This window comes from Petaurus breviceps, unplaced genomic scaffold (genome assembly GCF_028583685.1).
Source record: "Petaurus breviceps papuanus isolate PSGF00001 unplaced genomic scaffold, PetGlider_PUasm1.0 139, whole genome shotgun sequence".
Taxonomy (NCBI): domain Eukaryota; kingdom Metazoa; phylum Chordata; class Mammalia; order Diprotodontia; family Petauridae; genus Petaurus; species Petaurus breviceps.
The window spans coordinates 16,404,370-16,423,964 of record NW_027185697.1 but is presented as its reverse complement, the minus strand read 5'-3'; the positions used below and the strand labels follow the sequence as shown (position 1 = coordinate 16,423,964).

The following is a 19,595-nucleotide window of genomic DNA, read 5'->3' as shown; positions in this document are numbered from 1 at the left end:
ATAATACAGTCATATTTTAAGCCAAGGGTTAACTTGGCATCTGTGAACTTCTTTTTAACTGATAATAATATTTCAATAAAATTGGCTTCCTCTGTAATCCCACTAAGTATTTTATTGTGTGCATTTAAAAATATTTTTCTGCAGAGGGTTCACAGGCTTCACAAACTGCCAAAGGGTGACACAAAATTAGGGTAAACTGCCCTATTTTAAGTCAATGTTTGGCTCTTGGTTTTTACAGCAAATGAGCAATCTGAACCCATTCTATTTAAATCAAACAACACCCCCCTCCCCCAATCCTTGAAAGGAGGCAGGCAAGCAAGCATATTAGTTTAAGCACAAATCTGTGACTCAGGTACCCAAAGGAGCTGAGGGCTGCTCTGAGGGCAAGCCTGGCTGGCACAGGCCTGTTCTCACTTACAAGATTCTGTTCTGGCTCCTCAAAGTTTGGTTGAGATAATGCCTCCGAAATGGGTGGTCTTGGGCAAAAGGGAGGATGAATGTTTCTCATATCTTGCTGTCGAACAGGTGTACCGCCTTTCCGCAGTGGGGTATTTGCTGGCAATGATTCGTCAAACACTTCTGGGCTTAGCTCTTCTCCAAAAGTAACTCTCTTTCTGTGCCATGTTTTTTGTTCTGCTGCAGACAAAAAAAATATAAACAATCTTATACTCTGAAGCCTTAGATTTGAAATCTACGTAATGCTTCAGAAAAAACAGCGGCAATAGAAAGTGAACAGCAATGAGGACAATTTGGAATTTCTTCAATGTTTTTAAATTTGCATAAAATGAGATGTAAAATTCTATTTAAAATTTTGCTAGAGTGAATGGAGAAGTTGGAAGTCAACCCGCAAACCCACAGACTCAGTCATCATTACAACACAGGGAAAGCCCACCCCTGCCTGGGAAGAATGGGAGTTTTCTAGCAACCTCTCAGTGTTCAACTCCAGGCTCCTACCACTCCATTTCAGCCTTCTAACAAGCTGCCTGATTTCCTAAGACAACTCCTAACCCTCTCACTTGTGAACTTTACCACTTCACCTGAAATCATTCTGCAGTGGTTAGCATACTTCCACAGCACCAAACCCTCCAGTGATTCTGCAATTATTCAAACCCCTCTCGATGGGGCATCCTCTTATTCTCAAATTAAGTAATCAAATCATCCCAGGGTCCCATTCTAAAGCCACTCACCCCCTTCTACTGTGCTCTGAGAAAAGTCAGCTCATGTACAGTAACAAATCAGCTTTCTTCTTAAATTTTTTCTCCCCCAGAGGTTGCCTCGGGCTGCCAGTTTCCCAACAAGTTCAGCAGCCTGGTTTATGGCCTCATTCCCATTGGCACTCTCAATCGCCAAGCTTATCCATTTCCCATGATTTACTCCCTCAACTGCACACAAAGATAGTCACGTCTCTTGATCTGGTCCTCCCCAAGTGTTTCCAGTCCAGGGCCATGAACTGATCTGACAATAACCTGTCACCATTCCCCTTCTTCCTAAACCTCGCTACTCCAATCCTTCAAGTGACACCTCTAATCCTTGACCCCCCCAAGTTCTTTCTCAGGTCATTATCTCTTTCCTTTCCCCATCTTGACCCCTTATTGAACCATGCTGTCACTTCTCCCGTCCCCTGTCCATTATCCTGTGACTCCGTTGTGCACAGCCTCATCCGTGGACTACTCCTACCATCTGCTGCCTTCACTCCTACTTGCATGTTCTTAAAACTGGAGGAAATCTTGAAATTGTGCTTACTCGTTCTACTCCTAATTTATATTACATAAACTGGGCCCTGACGGAGGCTGAGGCAAGGCAATGCTTACGTCTGACTATTTCCACTCTCCCCAGCTGCTCTTTCAAACCTTTTTACCCCCTCCTCCAACCTGCCATGGGCCTCCCTCCTCCATCCTCACAGCTTTCACTAAAAAGACTGAGTCCCCTCACGAGAGTTCCCTCTTCTCTATCGCCTCACAGCGGTGCTCTGCCACCACCACACTTCTTGACCCCGCCTCTAAGAGAAGACCCTTCTCCCGCCTCAGCAAACACTTCTAGGTGCACAGGTGGTCCTGCTGCACCCTGTTTTCTCCATCAGACGCCTCCTCTAGCATTCCCACTCTTCCACCTCTCCCTGTGTGCTGGCTGCCCCTCTCCTGCCGACAAACACGCCCGTACTGGACCTGGCCAGTGTCTCGGGGATCTTTTGTGCCTACACCCTTTAAAAAGGCTGTCTACAAGGTGCTGCCTCCAATTCCTTTCCTCTCCCTCACTTAATTCTGTGGTCTGACTTACACAGTCATCATTGAACCGAAAAAGCTCTTGTGAAGTTAGTTCCTTGTCATTTCCTAGCTGAAGGGCCTTTTCTCAGTCCTCACCCTTCTTGACCTCTCTGGCAATCCTTGCTACAGTGGGTCACCTTCTTCTCCTTGACACCCTTCTCTCTCCCGGTTCTTTTCCCACCTGTTTTACCCATTACCTTCTCAGTCTCCCTGGGCTAGCTCTTTGTCCAGCTCACGCCCACCATTCATGCGTCTTCCCTCCCCAGAGGCTCTGCCTTGGGCCCTCTCTCCTCTTCTCCCTCTATACTACAAACAAGATTTTCAAATGTCCAGCCCCAACCTCTCCCAACCTTCAACATGGCGTCACCCAATGCCTACTGGACACCATGACGCAGACAGCTCGAGGTATCTCAAGTCCATTCTATCCAACACTGAACTCATTATCTTTCCTCCCAAACCCTTCTTCACTTATTACACTGGTGGCAGCACCACCCTCCTCCCAGTCAGTCAGGCTCCCAAACCAGGCATTATCCTCAACTCTACTCTCATGTTCACCTCCCTTGTACCTCTGCCCTCAGGCCACGCCCTCCCTGCCCCATTCCATCCTCTATTCAGGAGACAATCTTCCTAAAGCACAGGTCAGACCAGGTCACACACTCCCCTCCCCCAATCATGACATTTCAGTACCAAGCACAAACTCCTCTATTTCGCCACCTGACAGCTGGGTCGCTTCTTACCACCTTTCCAGCCTTACTGTATTTTCTTCCCCCCATCTATGCACCCATAAATTTCCTTACCATTTTTCAGTTCTTCACAACCCTTTGAAAGATCTGAGAACGAGAATGATTGCTTTCCATCATACCCAGTGGTGTCACAATGCTCCTAATAAAACAAAACCCAATGACATAGTTTAGAGCCCTAACATTACTTAGGACAGCAGTTGCAAAACTTTTTTCTGCCAAGAATATTAGCAATGTTTAAAATCTCCTTGGACTTCAGAATAGGTGTGGCCTGGGAAACACACAGGGGAGTCTGGATTCTCCTCTTACTAAATGTGACCAGGATAAACTGCTTACTGTCCATACCTATACAACCTTATTCAGTGCTTTATGCCTGACAGAGCAGGATTAAAATGAGAACTATTCGGTCTACCCTCACCACCCATCTTAAAAGGCGGCGTTATCAGACTCCAAGAACTGACTGAGCATCTCCTGGCTTGGTACACTTCTCTAACCCCTGTCCTCTTTCATTCCCATCATCCTGACCCCTCCTTTATCACCATGATATTCCCATTCCTTTTTCTATTTTCATAAGGACCCTCATGCGGAACCATGAAGAGCTTGAAGAAGGAAAAGGCACCAGGACATGGAGGGCAGTCTTAGCCTAAAAGGATGTTTTGTTTCCTGACATGCTCCAGTCCCCAGATGTCCTCTACAGGACCAGCCTGGGAGATAACCTCTCACCTTGGATCTCGAAAAGTGTCTCTGACAGGAATCATTAAAAAATGTGTTAGTGCAAAACCTTGAAGGTGGATTAGCTTGGAAATTGTACTCAAGGCATAATTTAGTAATTAAACAGACAAATGGTAACTAGAATCATATGACTGCATAATTTCTAACCGGAAGGGATACTTTAAAAGCCCCTCTTTTTTACAGAGGACACGAGGACCCAAAGACAGGTAATGAGAGTTGAGCTTAGGATTTCCAAATATAAATCCACTGTCCTCTCCACTATACTTGTTTCCTTATAGAAATCTCTTCCTGCTGGTAATCTCTTTTTCATACTCCCATTACTGGAAAAAGATGAGGGGGTACCCATGCTCCCCACCCAGACCCTCGGTCTCTGTCTTCCAACTATGGAGGAGGCCAGCACTTGACAAAAGAGTGAGAGTTATACAAACCCCAAAGATGAGGACCATGGGAAGCCTAAGAGTCAGCACCACATGGATTTCACCTCTCTTCAACATACAACTGGTTTTCTTTTACTTTCAATTCTAAATTTCCTAAGTTGGCTCCATAAAAGATAGCACCCAGACCCAAGTTCCCTTAATGTATTTCCCTAATAAAGTCCTTCAACACAACAATCCCTCTCAAACCAATTTGGTCCTGAATAGGCACCTAGTGGCCCCCCTACAAATGCACATTCTGTTCAACAAATATTTATTCAGAACTAGGTATAATATACAAATAACTACATAGAAACCCCCCCAATCAAATGTCTGTATTTGTGAAAACAGATATCCATTAAATACGCAAATTACTTCTTTTTAATTAATTAATGCCTACAAATAAATAGGCATACTTCAAACTTTGTTCAGCTTGGTAAAAATTTTATCCTTTCTTCCACAAGAGTGCAGCATGGCTTAGTGGAAAGAATGCTAGACCTGGGAGTCAGAAAGACATATTAGAATTCTTCCTAAGACAATTATCTGTGTGACCCTGGGCAACCATCAGCTATCTATCTAGGTGTTAACTAATTATCATGTTCCCAAGGGGTTACCTAGTACAAGATCCTGCAAGAGGACAGGGGAACTAATGTGGGCTTTGGGGAAAGGAGGATATATTTAGAAAGCACAATGAAGCAAAGTCCACAGAATGGAGTGAGAATCTCAACAGTTTTGCCACTAATTATTTATATGGTCTTGAGAAGTATCAACCTCTTGCCACCAAATGAAGAGGTGGTACTAGGTGATGTCTCAGATCCTTTGCGGCTCTAAAGTGCAATGACTATGTACCAACCACCGAGTAAAATCATTTTCATGATTATAAAAGTCAACCTTGGAAAAGAGTATGGAAGTGAGGGTCAAGCTCAGACAGGAAGGTCTCAGCTCAAGTCCTGCTTCTGGGTGAACTGAGGCAAGATGTCCGGTGTTGCAGGTCACTTTAAAAGACTAGAAATTGTAGAAATTCCTGAGCTATTTAAGAGAGGCTTCCTCACAAGGAGCTTCCTGTATTGATGAAATTCACAGGACAAGCAAAAAAATAAAACAAAGGCCCCTCATCCAGTATACAATGACAAGGAAGGCAGCCGTTTCTGCCAAACACTACAATCGACACAAAAAGAGAAGACAACACTTAAGACTGCTGAAGGTTCTGGAGTTCTGTCTTTCAATCGCCCCCTGAAGAATTCTCTTTTAGCCACATAAGCCTCTAGTTGCAAGGCTGGTACCTGTAAGCTTTCCAGAAGCAGCTTCACAGGGGTCTTCTTCAGCACAGAGCGAAGGAAGGAGGACTCACAACATGAAAGGTCCCCCTTGTACACATGTGCCATGGGTGGCATGGTCGCACTGAATGCTTGGGTGCTCAGTTCTTTCTCAGCTTGGCTTCTTCTTCCACTATATCTCGAAGCAGCATTACTTGCTATTTCTTCCTCTGCACATCCAGCTATGTCCTTCCCTTGAAAAGAGATACACAAAAGCTTAAGATTTTAAGGGTAGGTCAAGCCCATCTGAATTAAAAAACAAACAAACCAAAACAACAACCCAAAAAATTATTTGTTTACAAAGAAAAGCAAGCTTTTGAGAGGATTTTTTTTCCTAATCTTTAAGTGAAGTATCTTATCTTACAGTGCATTCTGGTGTGGAAGCACACTAGGGAAAAGAGCAGGGTCTTACTTTTAAGTCTTTTCTCATCAAAGATGCACCATATGACAGCAAAAATGGTGATGCTACTCAACACTTACCATTTCAGTGTAGCTGCTGGGGCTGAAATAGCCCCAAGTCAAACCCTATCCTTCCTAGTGTTGACCTGCCTGTCCCTTCTTGCTTGGAAGGGTTCTGAAGTCTGGCAACATGGCCTGAAAGGACTAGGAAACTATATAAAATTGGGTGGTTTGTTCATGTTAAACACAGAAAACTGATACTTTAATTATCACTGTGGATCTTGGCATGAAAATGCCATCTGAAATGCCATTACAAGGCAGAAGTATTAATGTAAAAAACTTCAAAAAAATGTTTATCTTTTTCCAGCCTCTATGTGAATTTTTACATAACAAACTCCTATGAATTAATGACTTGCCAGAGGGAACCAGTGGGAAGCATTAGATTTGAGTCTGAAGACCTAGGTTCTGTCAACAGTGGAATTAACCTGGTGATAATGGACATGTAACTCCACCTACCTTTGCCACTTGAGTTTTTTTCACCTAAAGAATAAGGTTGTCAGATTCGATGTCATCTACGTTCCCAGTTTGACAGTAAGACCACGCTATGTAACCCAAGTCCACTCTACCTCTAAAGTGAAGTCAAAGTGCACCCACATCCCCCCCCTTCAGTGCTGTGAGGGCTGCTGCAGAGAAGAGCCGAGAGTGCATCCCAGTGGCGCCAAACTTAAGCTCCACTATTGTTTACAGCCCAGACACAAAGCAATAAGGTTCTCTTTAACAGTGTACTTTATGTAATCTCTGTCAAGCCAAATTACTTTCCTCTAATAGTGTGGGATTTGGGCAACAAGATAAAGCAAGGACACCTTAAGATCAAAGAAAACTATATCCCTAACACAACTTAGGAAGTTTTGAAAAGGGAATTAAAAAGATCAATGACCCCATCCTGCACTCTGTTAATTGTTACCAATGGCTGTTTTGTAGAAGAGCATGGCAGGAATAGCCTTAACTCAGCCTCAAAAGATTATAGAAATTATAAAGAACTCCTGGATTTTCCATTAATAGACAGTAATGAACATATTTCTCCACAAATTTCTGTAAGTCCTTCTTGAGCCTATTAAATGTTTTCAGTCTACTCAACTACTTAGGATAATAGATTCCACATGTGAATGCTTCCCTCCACCAAAAAACCCTCAATTCCTTTTGGATTCAAGGGGACATCTCCAACTTTGAGTATTATGGGACCTGGCTCACACATCTGGCCTCTATTGTGAAAATTCAATACCTTCAAACTTCAGCTTAAATAAACACTAAAACATAGAATACTGTATCCTCAGGGCTGGAAGTGATACAATGATTAACTGAATAAGACTCCATTCCTGCCCTCATGGAGCACACAATCTACTTAGGAGAATGCAAGAAATCAACTGTAACAACAATGTTGTAACTGTAACAACAAAATACATGAGATATAAAAACCAAACAGGCAGTGAGGTGGCCAAGAAGAAAAGAGTGCTTGGCAAACCACTCCACTATCACTGCCAAGAAAACCCCAGGGACAGAGTAATCCCTGCAGTCACAGAGAATTAGACACAAATGAACAAGTGCCAAGGAGGAGCCCAGTTCATACACACCTACTACGTACCAACCAATGTACTGGAAATAATACAAAGGCAAAAACAGTCTCTGCTCTACTGACGTGTGTGTGTGTGTGTGTGTGTGTGTGTGTGTGTGTGCTGAATGGGGGAGATCCAAATCCTACACAATAAGGCAGGAAAGGGTTGGCCCCAAATTGGTAAAGGACCTTGAATTTCGCTAGGTAGTGTGATTTTTAGTCAGCAGTCTAATTCAGAATAGCAGAAGGATTTTTGAGCAAAATAATATTCTTGGATCTATGCAAAAGGAAAATCCAGGGGGAATGACTGGTTAGGAAACTGCAAAAGCTAACATGAAGGTCCTGGACTGGTAAGCTGGCTATAGGAACAGACAGCAGGGGTTAGACATGGAGGAAACTATGAAAGGTAAAGAGAAGGGAAAAACTGGGGCAGCTAGGTGGTGAAGTGAATAGAGCACCGGCCTTGGAGTCAGGAGGACCTAAGTTGAAATTCGGCCTCAGACACTTAACACAAAAACTAGCCATGTGACCTTGGGCAAATCACTTAACATCAATTGCCCTCCAAAAAGCAAAAAAAAAAAAAAAAAGAGAGAGAGAGAGAGAGAGAGAAGGGAAAAATCAGAAGAGAGGACCATCACCCAATCAGATGAAAAGTGATGTCTTTATTAGTAAAGAGTCAGAAATAGAAAACTGTTTTGGGGTAAAGATAATAAACTTGGTTTGGGAAATTTACATTCAAAGTGATGGTACAGATGTCTTTTTGGCTAACTGGATTTGAGTTTAGAGCCTAAGAGGAAAGTGAAGATGAAAATACATATTTGGATGTCATCTGTGTAGAAGTTACAAAGAAATGATGACTTAGGGAGAAGCTGGCTGAGTCTGGCTCCTCCTCAGGGAACCTGAATGGGCTGCAGAGAGGCTGGCCAATGAGGGTCTTGGAATCTCCCATCAATGGGCTCTCTCTCTCAGGAGACAACTTGCTGAATTCACAAAGCCCAATGAACTGCTTCTCAGCCACATCCCTAACAAGCAGCCACAGAGACTAGTCTGACCTGAGCACATAAAGTGATGGGTAATTGGCTACCAATCCAGGAAGTTTAATGAACTTCTGGACAATTTCAATGATGAAGGAGTTTATTTCTTACATAAATCCAAAATTTAACCGCTACTCACTGTTACTGTACATGGTAGGGGCAGTCTGTCATGGTGGACCTTTCCTTACAAACATTCAAGATTTATTCTGATTTTGAGAACCATAAGCATACTGTCTTTCAGGCAAAGGGGGTTAAACTGATTTTATCTAGAATAATCAACAGTTAAAATCAATGATATCTGTAGAAGGGTAGGAAAAGAAGGCAGATAGCAAAAGGTACAGGAAAAAAAGGGGAATGAAGGTATAAGGTGCAGCAGAATATTTAAAATCTGGTAGTTATTAAAGTTGAGAGTGAAAAACCCAAATGGTTCAGAGAGTTTTTTATGTCTGAGGAGACCTAAACATGCTTATACACAGAAGAGGAAGATAACAGAGAGTATGAAGATGTTACAGGACAACAGGGGGATGCTGGATACACCAAGGATTAGCCCTAGTAAAAAGTAGAGGGTAAAGAGAAGGAGGGAATGAGTGAAGAGGCTGGGAGTTTTTAAGAAGGGAAATGAGGGAAATAATCTTTGAGGAAATAGGAATCAGGATGCACTGCTGGGAAATGGGTCAGGCAATGAAGCTTTGGAGCCAAGCAAGGAGGAAAAAGTTCAAATAGTTATAGTTAGACCATGAGACATGGATTCAATGAGCATTCATTACATAGGATTCCTGTGCAAAGCAGTGAGGGCCTAGTATTCTCAAAGGCTAGGTTCATAGATAATGTCCTCTGGTATGAAACCTCCAGTCAAATACTTACTATTCAATTTGTGTTATCTTGACCCTAACAGAGATTATGATCTTTAACATACAGATGGGTCTTACACATGTTAGAGATGCCATAGGACTTGCTTTGGTTGAAAGCAAAATTAGAGAAAAAAAGGATAAAATATTCTCCCAGAATAGGAATTCTAAAATAATGACAAAGTACACAGAGTTATGGACCTAGAGTCAGGAAGATCTGAGTTCAAATCTTGCCTCAAGACACGGACTAGTTGTGTGACCCTGGGCAAGTCACTTTACTCTGCTTGATTCATTTCCTCATCTATGAAATGGGGATGCCAATACCACTTACCTCCCAGGATGGTAGTGAGGATATCCAATGAGACCATATGAAAAGCACTTTGCAAACCTTAAGGAGCCAGGTAAATGCTATTATTAATGCATTTTAAACAGGACATGAGGTCACCACAATAGAAATGGAATAATTACCCCTTGTAGCCCCTGAGAGACTTTTCAGTGAAGTATTCTCTAAAACTGAGCATCCAGACTGCGCAACAATGGATGGATCACAAGAAGATTCCTGGGGGGGAAAAGTGCTGATTAAGGTCAACTTTCTGGGAAACACCAAGTAAACAAACGTTGATTTCTTGTTCAATCTGGTCAAAATAGGCCTGGTTTCATTTTGATCTTATATCAGGCACAGTAATAACTAAGCTATTCTTTGTACTCTAAACAGCCAAAGGGAATCTTTTCAGTTTCCTGGGTCAAATTTGGAAGATAAATATCTGTTTTCTAGTCACTCTATTTCTACAAAGCAGGGTCTTTGGTGACCTTAGAACTGGCCAGATTTTACTCAATGATAAGATCCATGTTAGGAGATGTTTTATTTAGTAGAACATAACTACACTGTCTGAAATGAATTCCTAAACTGTGGTCTTATGCTTCAAAATTCATCAAGATCCAAAATCTTATTCTCACTAAACATAATAATTTTTAAAAGTAGGAAAAGTTGGAGCAGCTAGGTGGTGCAGTGAATAGAGCACTGGCCCTGGAGTCAGGGGGACCCAAGTTCAAATCCAGCCTCGGACATTTATTACTTACTTAGCCATGTGACCTTGGGAAAGTCACTTAACCCCAATTGCCCTGCCCTCCCCCTTCCAAAAAGCAATAAAATAAAAGTAGGAAAAGTCCTACTTCATTAAAGAAGGCCTCCTTTCAGATAGGCCATCTGACATAACAAAAACAATGGAACCACATAAAAATCTAAGGGCAGACACATCCAACAATGCACCCCTATCCACTACCACCACCATATACAATCACTACAGGAAGTCAAGCACTACTTAAATCAATAACCACCAAGTTCTGATGTTTTCTTTCTCAAGTAATTACCTTAGAATGATCTGTCGTATAAGTTTCACAGGTATAAGTTCGGTTTGTATCAGGAAAAGAAGTAATATGGAATATCTGGATGTCAGTCAATTTTTTTTCATCATCAGCTATATTTTCTTTTAAGTTTCTCTGGTAAGATATTCGCCTACGCTTAGATGGTACCTCTCCACACAGCTTGGGCTGGTCGCAACGTTTTGGGCTTTTGTTCTTAGCTGAATTCCAGATGGGAGGTAAAAAAGACAGCTTTAGAATCATTTAAACAATTTACCCTTGAAATTTTAAAAATATTCTATGTATAATTCTGAATATTTTTATAAAATTAATAAAAAGTTCACTTAAAAATTAAGTCATTTTGAAATACTGTAAAAAAAGGAAAAAACCCACTAAAACAGATAAAATGAAAATTTAATGAAATCCAGTAATTCAAGGCTACACTTCTGAAAAAGTTTCTAATGCTGGGTCTGGCTATTAGTGAAGGCTCCTCAGTAGATCTATCTGGTGAGCTGATTCCTTAATTCTGAAAACCTCAGTGGTGTGTTTCTTCATCAAGAAAACAGTTCACACTTGGGGTCAGTCTCCACAAGCGGGAACCTTTAGCCCCTGGGCAGTCTTGCCCCAAGACAGAGCATCATGACTCAGCCTAAGTGGCTCCCTCATTATGAGGTACACAGTAACAGCCTTTTCATCATCATGGACACCAGCACCCAGGCCCACTTTCTTCCCTGGCCTTAACATTTTAAATTCTGATACAACTTTTACTGCCCCAAACACATGAAATTTCAACAAAGCCATCCCTAATCTGTTAAAACAGTCTCATTTACCTTGACTGTTTATTTGTTACAAGGGCATTGGGCAGAAGAGGATTAGTGGCAAGGAGAGCCGGAAAAGACGGAATAGCCTAAAAGAAGGTCATGTAATAAAGCATTTTAAAAAAATTGCACAGACCAGATGATAGGCCACAAAGTATCAAGACACAAGGGTGGCAGCTTTGAAAGTTACCTGTTAAATTTATTTTATATTTAAAAAGAAAAGCAAGCTCTATAGAACACTTAGTTTCATGTGACAATTCTTTTATGTTTTACTATGTATGTGAAAATTAAAATTGTCTTATCTGAACCCCCCTACTTCATGATAAATTAGATAACAGAGATCACATTAGCTAAGCTTTGTATTTCTAGCATCTCCTAAAATAGTAGGCATTTAAAAAGGTTTTGTTGTTGCTGGGTTTTTTTTTTTGCTTAATTTAATTAACCTTGATAGACTACATTGTGATTCAGTTATTCTTATCTTAAAGCAATTCTATCATCAGCAAATCTTCTATAATGACATAAATGACCGACTAGGTCAAAAACACTGAAAAACATTACAGCTGAGGAGGTAAAAACTAAAATCACAAATGTGAATGGATAACGTCTGTCTCAGAATGTATGCTCTGGAGGGAAAGGGCTCAAATCTTACTGACTTCTATTAAAGAGTATCAGTCACAATGCTACATATTTATATTTGAAGATGGTTCCAAGCAATTGTTGGAATTGGAATCTAACCTACTAAGGCTATATGACCATTACAACAGGCACAGTAATGTCAAGCTAATTTTCCTTTTTCACAGCTTTTCTGATTCCACAATTAAAGATGACCATTGGTTTATAAAGCAGAGTTTAAAAGCTGAGGTGATGGATGATAAATGATTATAAAGAAATATTTTTAATACAAAGACAAGCAGTTCAGGTCTCAGTAAATATTTGTTGAGTTTAATGGACAAACAGGATTGCTTCACAGCAGGAAGCTGAAGGGCAACTCAAAGTACTCCCCAGGTATTCATCAAATGCATTTTTTTTTGCCAGGAACCAAAGTTTATAATGTATTCTGCATAAAAATTCTTGGCAAAATCGACTTTGTTTACTTACTGCAGTCTGCTTGAAAGTCTCCCTCTGGCCCTGAATGTCCAGACTTTCCTTCGTTTTCCTTTACCTGGTGAAAAGCAGATTGGAAGGCAGAAATTCGCTCTCTTAACGAATCACCATTTCTATATCGAAAAGGGCTGGCCTGCTAAAGTATAAGAACAGAGGAGGTCAGTCCAAAATGCATATCCTATATTCCATACCTAAAACTGCACTATTTAAGCATTAACCACTTAAATACATATGATGATAAATAACTGTTAAATTCAGGAGGCTCTATTAATAAGTTTGTTGAACAAGTAACTGAATGCTTTCCTTCCTGAAAAACACACATTTAAAATATCCTACCTGCAGCTTTCTTTCCCACACACAAAACCCTCCTCTATATGAACCCAAGGGCTACTTGCAAAGATGAACACAAAAGTCATTGGTAACATACAACCTAATTAAACTAGAGCATTTTAAACGACCCCAGATTTCATCTAAGTTGGGATATAACTCACTTGACATCGATGACACAGTACAAAAAAAACCTCTAGCTTCAGTTAACGGAAAAAAACCAAGATCTCAAAGTTAAGGTTAAAATGCATTTAACTAAAAGAGATAAGCAGGTTACCAGTATTATTCAATGTTGTTTTAGAGCATTTAATACAACCATAGATAGTACAAAATACCCTAGAATATACCTGCCAAAACAGACCCAGGAACTACACGAATATTAATTATAAAAATCACTCTTTAGAGAAAGTCAGATTTAAATAATTGGAGAAATATTCATTGTTCATGGGTAGGGAGGGCAAAGCCAATATAATAAAAATGACATCTAACTAAACCTATTTATTCAATGCCATCCCAATTAAATTACTAAAAAAACCATTTAACTAAGTTAGAAAAATATAATAACAAAAGTCATTTGGAAGAACAAAAGGTCAAAAATGTCAAAGAAGGTAATAAAAAGTGTATTTGAAGGAGACTTAGCAGTACCAGACCTTAAGCTATTTATAAAGCAGTAAATACCAAAATTTTTTGGTACTGGCTAAGAAACAGAAAAGTAGATCAATAGAAGAGAGTAGACATGATATACAGCAGTAAAGATTTAAGTTTTAGGATAAGAATCCATTATCTGGTAAAAATTGTTGGGAAAGCTGGAAAACAGTATGGCAGAAGTTGGGCATAGACTAACATCTTAAACCACGTACCAAGATAATCAAAACGGATACACAACCTAGATACAAAAGGAGATATAGCAAGAAGATTAGAAGACTATGGAACATATTATTTATCAGACTCAGGTCAAAGAATATATGAAGAAACAAGAAATAGAGAGCACTGTGAAGTGTAAATTTCAATTACATTAAATTGAAGTTATTATACAAATAAAACCAATGCAGTCAAGATTGGAAGGAAAGCAGAAAATTGGAGGAAATTTTTCATAGACAATCTCAGATAAAGGTCTCATTTCTCAAATGTATACAGAACTTGGTCAAATTTATAAGAATACAAGTCATTTCCCAAGTGATAAATGGTCAAAGGATATGATGAAGAAATCAAAACTATACAGTCATATGAAAAAAGGCTCTAAATCATTATTGATTAGAGAAATGAAAATTAAAATAACTTTGAGATGCCATCTCACACCTATCAGACTGGCTATAATGAAGATGCACTTCAACTGGGGAATGGCTAAACAAGTGTGGTATGTAATTGTGATGGAATACTACTGCACTCTAAGAAAAAATGAGCTGGTTGGTTTCAGAAAAACATGGAGATTTGTACGTATGAAGGAAGATGCTATCCACCTCTAGAGAAAGAACTGACAAAAATATGTATATTATGGTTTTACATAAATGGAAATGTTATTGTTTTATAGTGAATCCTGTTTTTTCTTTCATTTCTCATTTTGTATTTAAATTTAAAATAAATAAAAAATTAAAACAAAATTTCTCCATGCCTCATTCTGTGTATTCTATTTTTATGAGAATTAAAAGTTCATTCTAAGTATGTTGAGGTAACAACACCACATTGACGAGCCGATCCCTGAAGATCAGCCTTATCTATCTTAACCAAGAAATCATTGACAGAGACTATCCAAAGAGCTGGAGGCTGAGTTCTTATTAAGGATAACAGTTCATCACCCAGGTTGTCAAAGGATGACACTGTGAATTCTACTTCTAGTCTGATGTTGCAAAGGTGAATGGGAAACAGAACCAGACCAAAAGGGAAGGGCAGGAGAATTGGAATAAACAAACCAGACCAGAGGGCTCCAAAGTTCTCTCCCAGAATACCAGGAATGATACAGTTTTGTTAAAAAAAAAAAAAAAAGTGCCCTGTTTAGGGTATAACACCCTGCTAAAAATTTTAAATTTAAACCTTCAAACCTTAAAGTCTCTTCCTTTAATCGGATTAACAGCTACCTGAAATACTCAAGAGTAAAAAGAATTTCAATTCTAGCATGGGTTCACAGTGAAAAGAAGGGCTATTGAGGAAAGCCAGATATGTAAAGTTGGGCTTTGCAGGCACAGAAGGCAGACTGAATGAGAATAACCAGGAATCAGTGGGAGAGAACAGGAAGGTGAGAAGAATGAGGAAGTACCTGAACTGTTTTTTTTTTTTTTCAGTATTGCCTTAGGCACTGCTGGGAGTTGGCAACGTGGACACGACCCCACCAAAGCCACCCCAATCATGATTTGGCAATTACAGGGACATTGTGATAGGCTCAGTCCGGGAGTCCAGGAGGTTCTGCTTCTGGCACATTGGGCCTGGGTAAGTTTTTTCTAAGTAGCCAGCCTTGCTGCCTTTGCCTGGGCCCTCTTTCCCAAACCAGACAGCTCCTAGCAGCACTGTTTGCTTCTGGTAACATATAACCACAGATGACTAAGGGCTGGAAGGGGTCTTAGCTCATTTTATAGATGAGAAAACTGAGGCCCAGCGAGCTTAAGTGACTTGCCTAAAGCCACAGGTAAGAGTCAGAAGGATTTAAATTGAGCTGAGGCCCAGACTCTAATTTCAGTCCAAGCTCTTTTCCCACTCCGCTACTCTGCCCCAAGGCTTAGGTCATCAACCCAGAGTTTGTCCCAGAAAAGTATATGCCCTTATAGGTCTTTTCAGTATCACTAGTTATTTTTCACTTTAAATATTTGTATGCCAACACAAATTATGGAAAAGGGAGGTAGGTAAAACTGGGAAGGTATAAAGTTGTTAATGAAACAAATATCCAAAAACTTAGTTTTACTTAACTCCAGGGTGGGTTTATTCTGATGGACATTTTTTTTTAAAGCAATTGGGGTTAAGTAACTTGCTCAAGGTTACACGGCCAGGTGTTTCTGGGTGGGTGCTAAGTGTCTGAGCCTGACACTGGGGCCAGTGCTCTTACTCACTGTGCTACCTGGGCGCCCTGACAGTTACATTGCTAAAAAGTTTCACGATTCTAGCAAAACAACTAAGGCATTTACCTCCCTCAAAGAAAACCATAAGCTTTTTTTAAAGCACTCAATGAAAAACAAAAATGTTTTCAATATATAGAATGCCCATAATATTGTTTTAGAACAAATTTGGTCTACTATCTCTTAAAAGCAGCATTACAATATGTATTTATCATTAGCAGCAGGCATTAAAAAAAAATGATTTTGTAAAGGTTCTACCACTGGCAAAATTTGAGAATCAGTGTTTGAATGAGGAACCAGCTGACAACATGAAAGGAGGCTTAGCTTAAGAGTGACATTAGGCTGCAAATTCCTAAAGGAAAAGGGGAAAGGAGATAGAAACATTGCCCCTTTCTTGTGATTTTCTCAGTCTTATAGTCCCATGTTTTTATCTGTATCTATAAAGATTATGATAACAACATAATGTAAAAATCCCCCCACTCCAAGGGGAACTTCTCTATCTCAAGTCCAAGTGCTCAAAGCTCCTGCAGCAATCCGGGGGTGGGATGGGGATGGACAGGGACTTCTGCAGGGAACTGCCCTGTTCTACAACTGGAGGGTTAAGTGACTTGTCCAGAGTCACAATGCCAGTTGGCACCAGAAGTGACCCTTGAACCCAAGTCCTCCTGGCTTGGAGGTTAGCTCTCTAGCCACTGGGTCATATTTCCTCCAAATTCAAGATAGAGAGTATAAGTAAGCTAAGCAGAGTAATTTGGTCAAGTGCCTTGAGCTGAGTGAGCAAATGTTTTCAAAGCTCACACAAATGAAAATAATACATGCAAAACATATCTCTTCCTCGGAGACTATTAAGGATCCATCCAAGTTGGGGTCAGCCAGACCATTTTCTGTTTTTGTTAAGCCCTTCTCCCCGCAGGTGCGTTCTGCACTGTATGGATAATGATCTGTTAAGAATCACAGAATTCTGGAACAAGGAGGAATTGGAAGAAACCATTTGGCTGAGCTCTCTCAGAAGGCCCAGTCAGGACCCCTGAACCAGATTTACTGTCTCCCAGTGAAACAGAAAGGTGGGAAAGGCTCGGAAAAATGGACATCAATTCCATTTTAGCTAAAGAATATACATGAAAGAAAAAAAAATCAGTAGAATTATTTACAGATCTGAAGCTTTTACACTGTATATTCAGTTCTTTTTGTCAAGGTTTCTGCCTGCAATATTGTCAAAAACAAAGAAAGATTATTTTATGTAGAGTAATAGAGGGAAAAAATTATCTTATCTATATATAACTTCTTTACATTTTCTCTTCTCATCTCAATAAGTGAACTTCCATAATGCATTAACATACTTCCCTAACATTCCCCCCAACCTTGATTTCTATCCTTTTGAAAAAAAACCTAATTATTCTAATTTTCCATTTCTATCAAAAGTAACACTAAATAAACAGTAAGTATGTTTCCAATTACAGCAAATACCACAAATAAAAAGTTCTGTAAAGCTTTCAAATTACCTCCCATTAGGTTCTAGAGTGGAAGAGGAACAGACAGTTAAAATCTGGATGCCATGTTTGTTGGTGATCTGTTCACACTGAATTTTACTTTTAGTCAAATGTGCTCATAAAGCAAGGTTGCTGCTACCAAAGCAGCAGGGCATTTTAAATTCAAATAAGGTCATGCACATTTATGATGCAAACTGGACCTTTATGACACACTTATTAAAAAGAAAAGACAAGCCAGTATTCAGGCAAGTCTTAAATTATTTTTACTAATGGAGAGCAACAAACAGAACCAGTCCCCAACTCTGATGTGCTTTCCTATCACATTTGACTATGAATAAGCCTGGGAATTTACAGCATTTCAAACCAAACAGCCAAACCAGAGAATTAAAAAGGACACTAGCAATTTCTCTTCTCAAGGCCATACTCAGAAGCTTGAGCACTTCCCATTTTCTTTCCAAACAATTTTTCCTACCTCCCCAGGAGCGAAGGTGCTTGGGATTAAGAAGCCTCTTCAGACATCCACTGGGTTACCATGGTCCCTTCTACCTGCTCCAAGATTCTATTCTAGAACTGTGCACCTCCTGGGCCTCCCTAGGTCAGCAATCCCCTCAACATGGGGATTCCTGTCCAGGGGCAGACTGTACCCCAGCCAAAATTCCTTCTTCTTGTGGCATTTTTATCCACTCCCTCAAGAGTGGATGGCAGAAAATCTACCTATTATAGCCAAGGGGCTAGAGGCTTTCTTTCCTTTAGACTTTTAACATTCCATGGGCACTAGGGTAGCATAAAAGGGGTTCCTTACTCTCATTCTATGAGTGACTGGATTTTTGGATGTTTCCTGGCTCAGACATCCCTTAAAAATGCAGATTTATAACCCAACCTTGCCTGTGCCCCAATGTCACTATCATCCAGGTTCTCTTTCAAACTGATCACAGGAAATTTAAGCTAGGTACTGGGATTTTGGGGTGGGGGTTTCCTCACATTCTCCACATGGCAAGGATACCAGTGGAGCATTCTCCCATAGGACAATTCCATGGTAGTGGCTCAATCATAGATTTTTCTGATCACAACCTTTAACAGTATTGTGACTAAGTAATTCCTTACTTATACTATATTGCAACTTCAACAAACCCATCACATATGCCTTTTCAGGGCCCTCTGGGTCATCCTTGACTTCAATTTTTGGGGAACGGGTAGTGTTTTAAACCACTTCTTGCAGACAAATCACCATTACCAATGTCCTGAAGCCTCCTGATATGCCCGTGTGTCTTTCCAATGCTCTCTGGTTCATTGGCAAGAGCGTAGCACAGTGCTCAGCACCCTGGCCCTTAATAAATAGTTCTTGATTGGGTAATTTGATGCTTCAAAAATTAGTGTTTCAAGTTCATGGCCACATGACATCATTAAAAAATATGTTGCTAAAATGAGAGACTTTTCAATTCTAAGGCTTCACCTTATACCTTGCAAGCTGCCAAGCAGCCGATCACCCGCTGACTAAGTCGCATTGATTAAGTTCTGGGTGCCAGGCTACAAAGAAAGGCAAACCACAGGAGCTCAGTCTTCTGGTGAGAGCATGACATGCGAACAACCGCAGGAACAAAGCCCGTATCAAGAGAAATTGGGCGGGTATCAGAGGAAAGGGCATTAAAAGGAAGGAAAACTGGGAAGAGCTTTTTGCGCAAAGTGTGATTTTAGCTGAGACCTGAAGGAAGCCCAAAGGCAGAGAGGAGGAGGGAAAGCATTCCAGACACGAAGAACAAGCAATAAAAGTTCCTGGAGGGAGGAAATGGGAGAACTTGGGTGAAGAACAGCAAGGAGGTGGGTGTCACTGGGTCACAGGGTACATAGAGGGGATTCAAGGCGTTGAAAAGCCTGGAATGATAGGAAGGGACCAGGTTATGAAGGGTTTGTGCAAATCAAACAAAGGACTTTATATCTGATTCTGAAATCAATAGGAAATCACAAAATTTTATTGAATAGCGGGCAGGGAGAGCTAGGCGGTAGAGTCAAACCCATGTTTTTGGAAGATTAATTTGACAGCTGAATGGAGAATGGACTAGAGTGGGGAAAGACTGGAGGCTGGAGGACCAAA

At 40.4% G+C, this 19,595-nt stretch overlaps 1 protein-coding gene across 5 annotated transcripts in view; it reads right to left on the bottom strand.

Annotated features, from left to right (window-relative positions):
* The window catches only part of CDCA2 (cell division cycle associated 2), a 49,202-nt gene that overhangs the window by 15,343 nt on the left and 14,264 nt on the right, over positions 1 to 19,595 (bottom strand). For 3 of the 5 annotated variants that reach the window (XM_069066928.1, XM_069066922.1, XM_069066913.1), the window contains exons 5-10: positions 12,637 to 12,778; positions 10,730 to 10,941; positions 9,827 to 9,917; positions 5,433 to 5,659; positions 3,062 to 3,146; positions 419 to 636 (exon numbers count right to left, since the gene is read on the bottom strand). In XM_069066928.1, the coding sequence (XP_068923029.1) occupies positions 419 to 636; positions 3,062 to 3,146; positions 5,433 to 5,659; positions 9,827 to 9,917; positions 10,730 to 10,941; positions 12,637 to 12,778 (975 nt within the window). The remainder of the gene's footprint in view (positions 1 to 418; positions 637 to 3,061; positions 3,147 to 5,432; positions 5,660 to 9,826; positions 9,918 to 10,729; positions 10,942 to 12,636; positions 12,779 to 19,595) is intronic. The other 2 variants (XM_069066938.1, XM_069066936.1) reach the window with 2 other exon arrangements.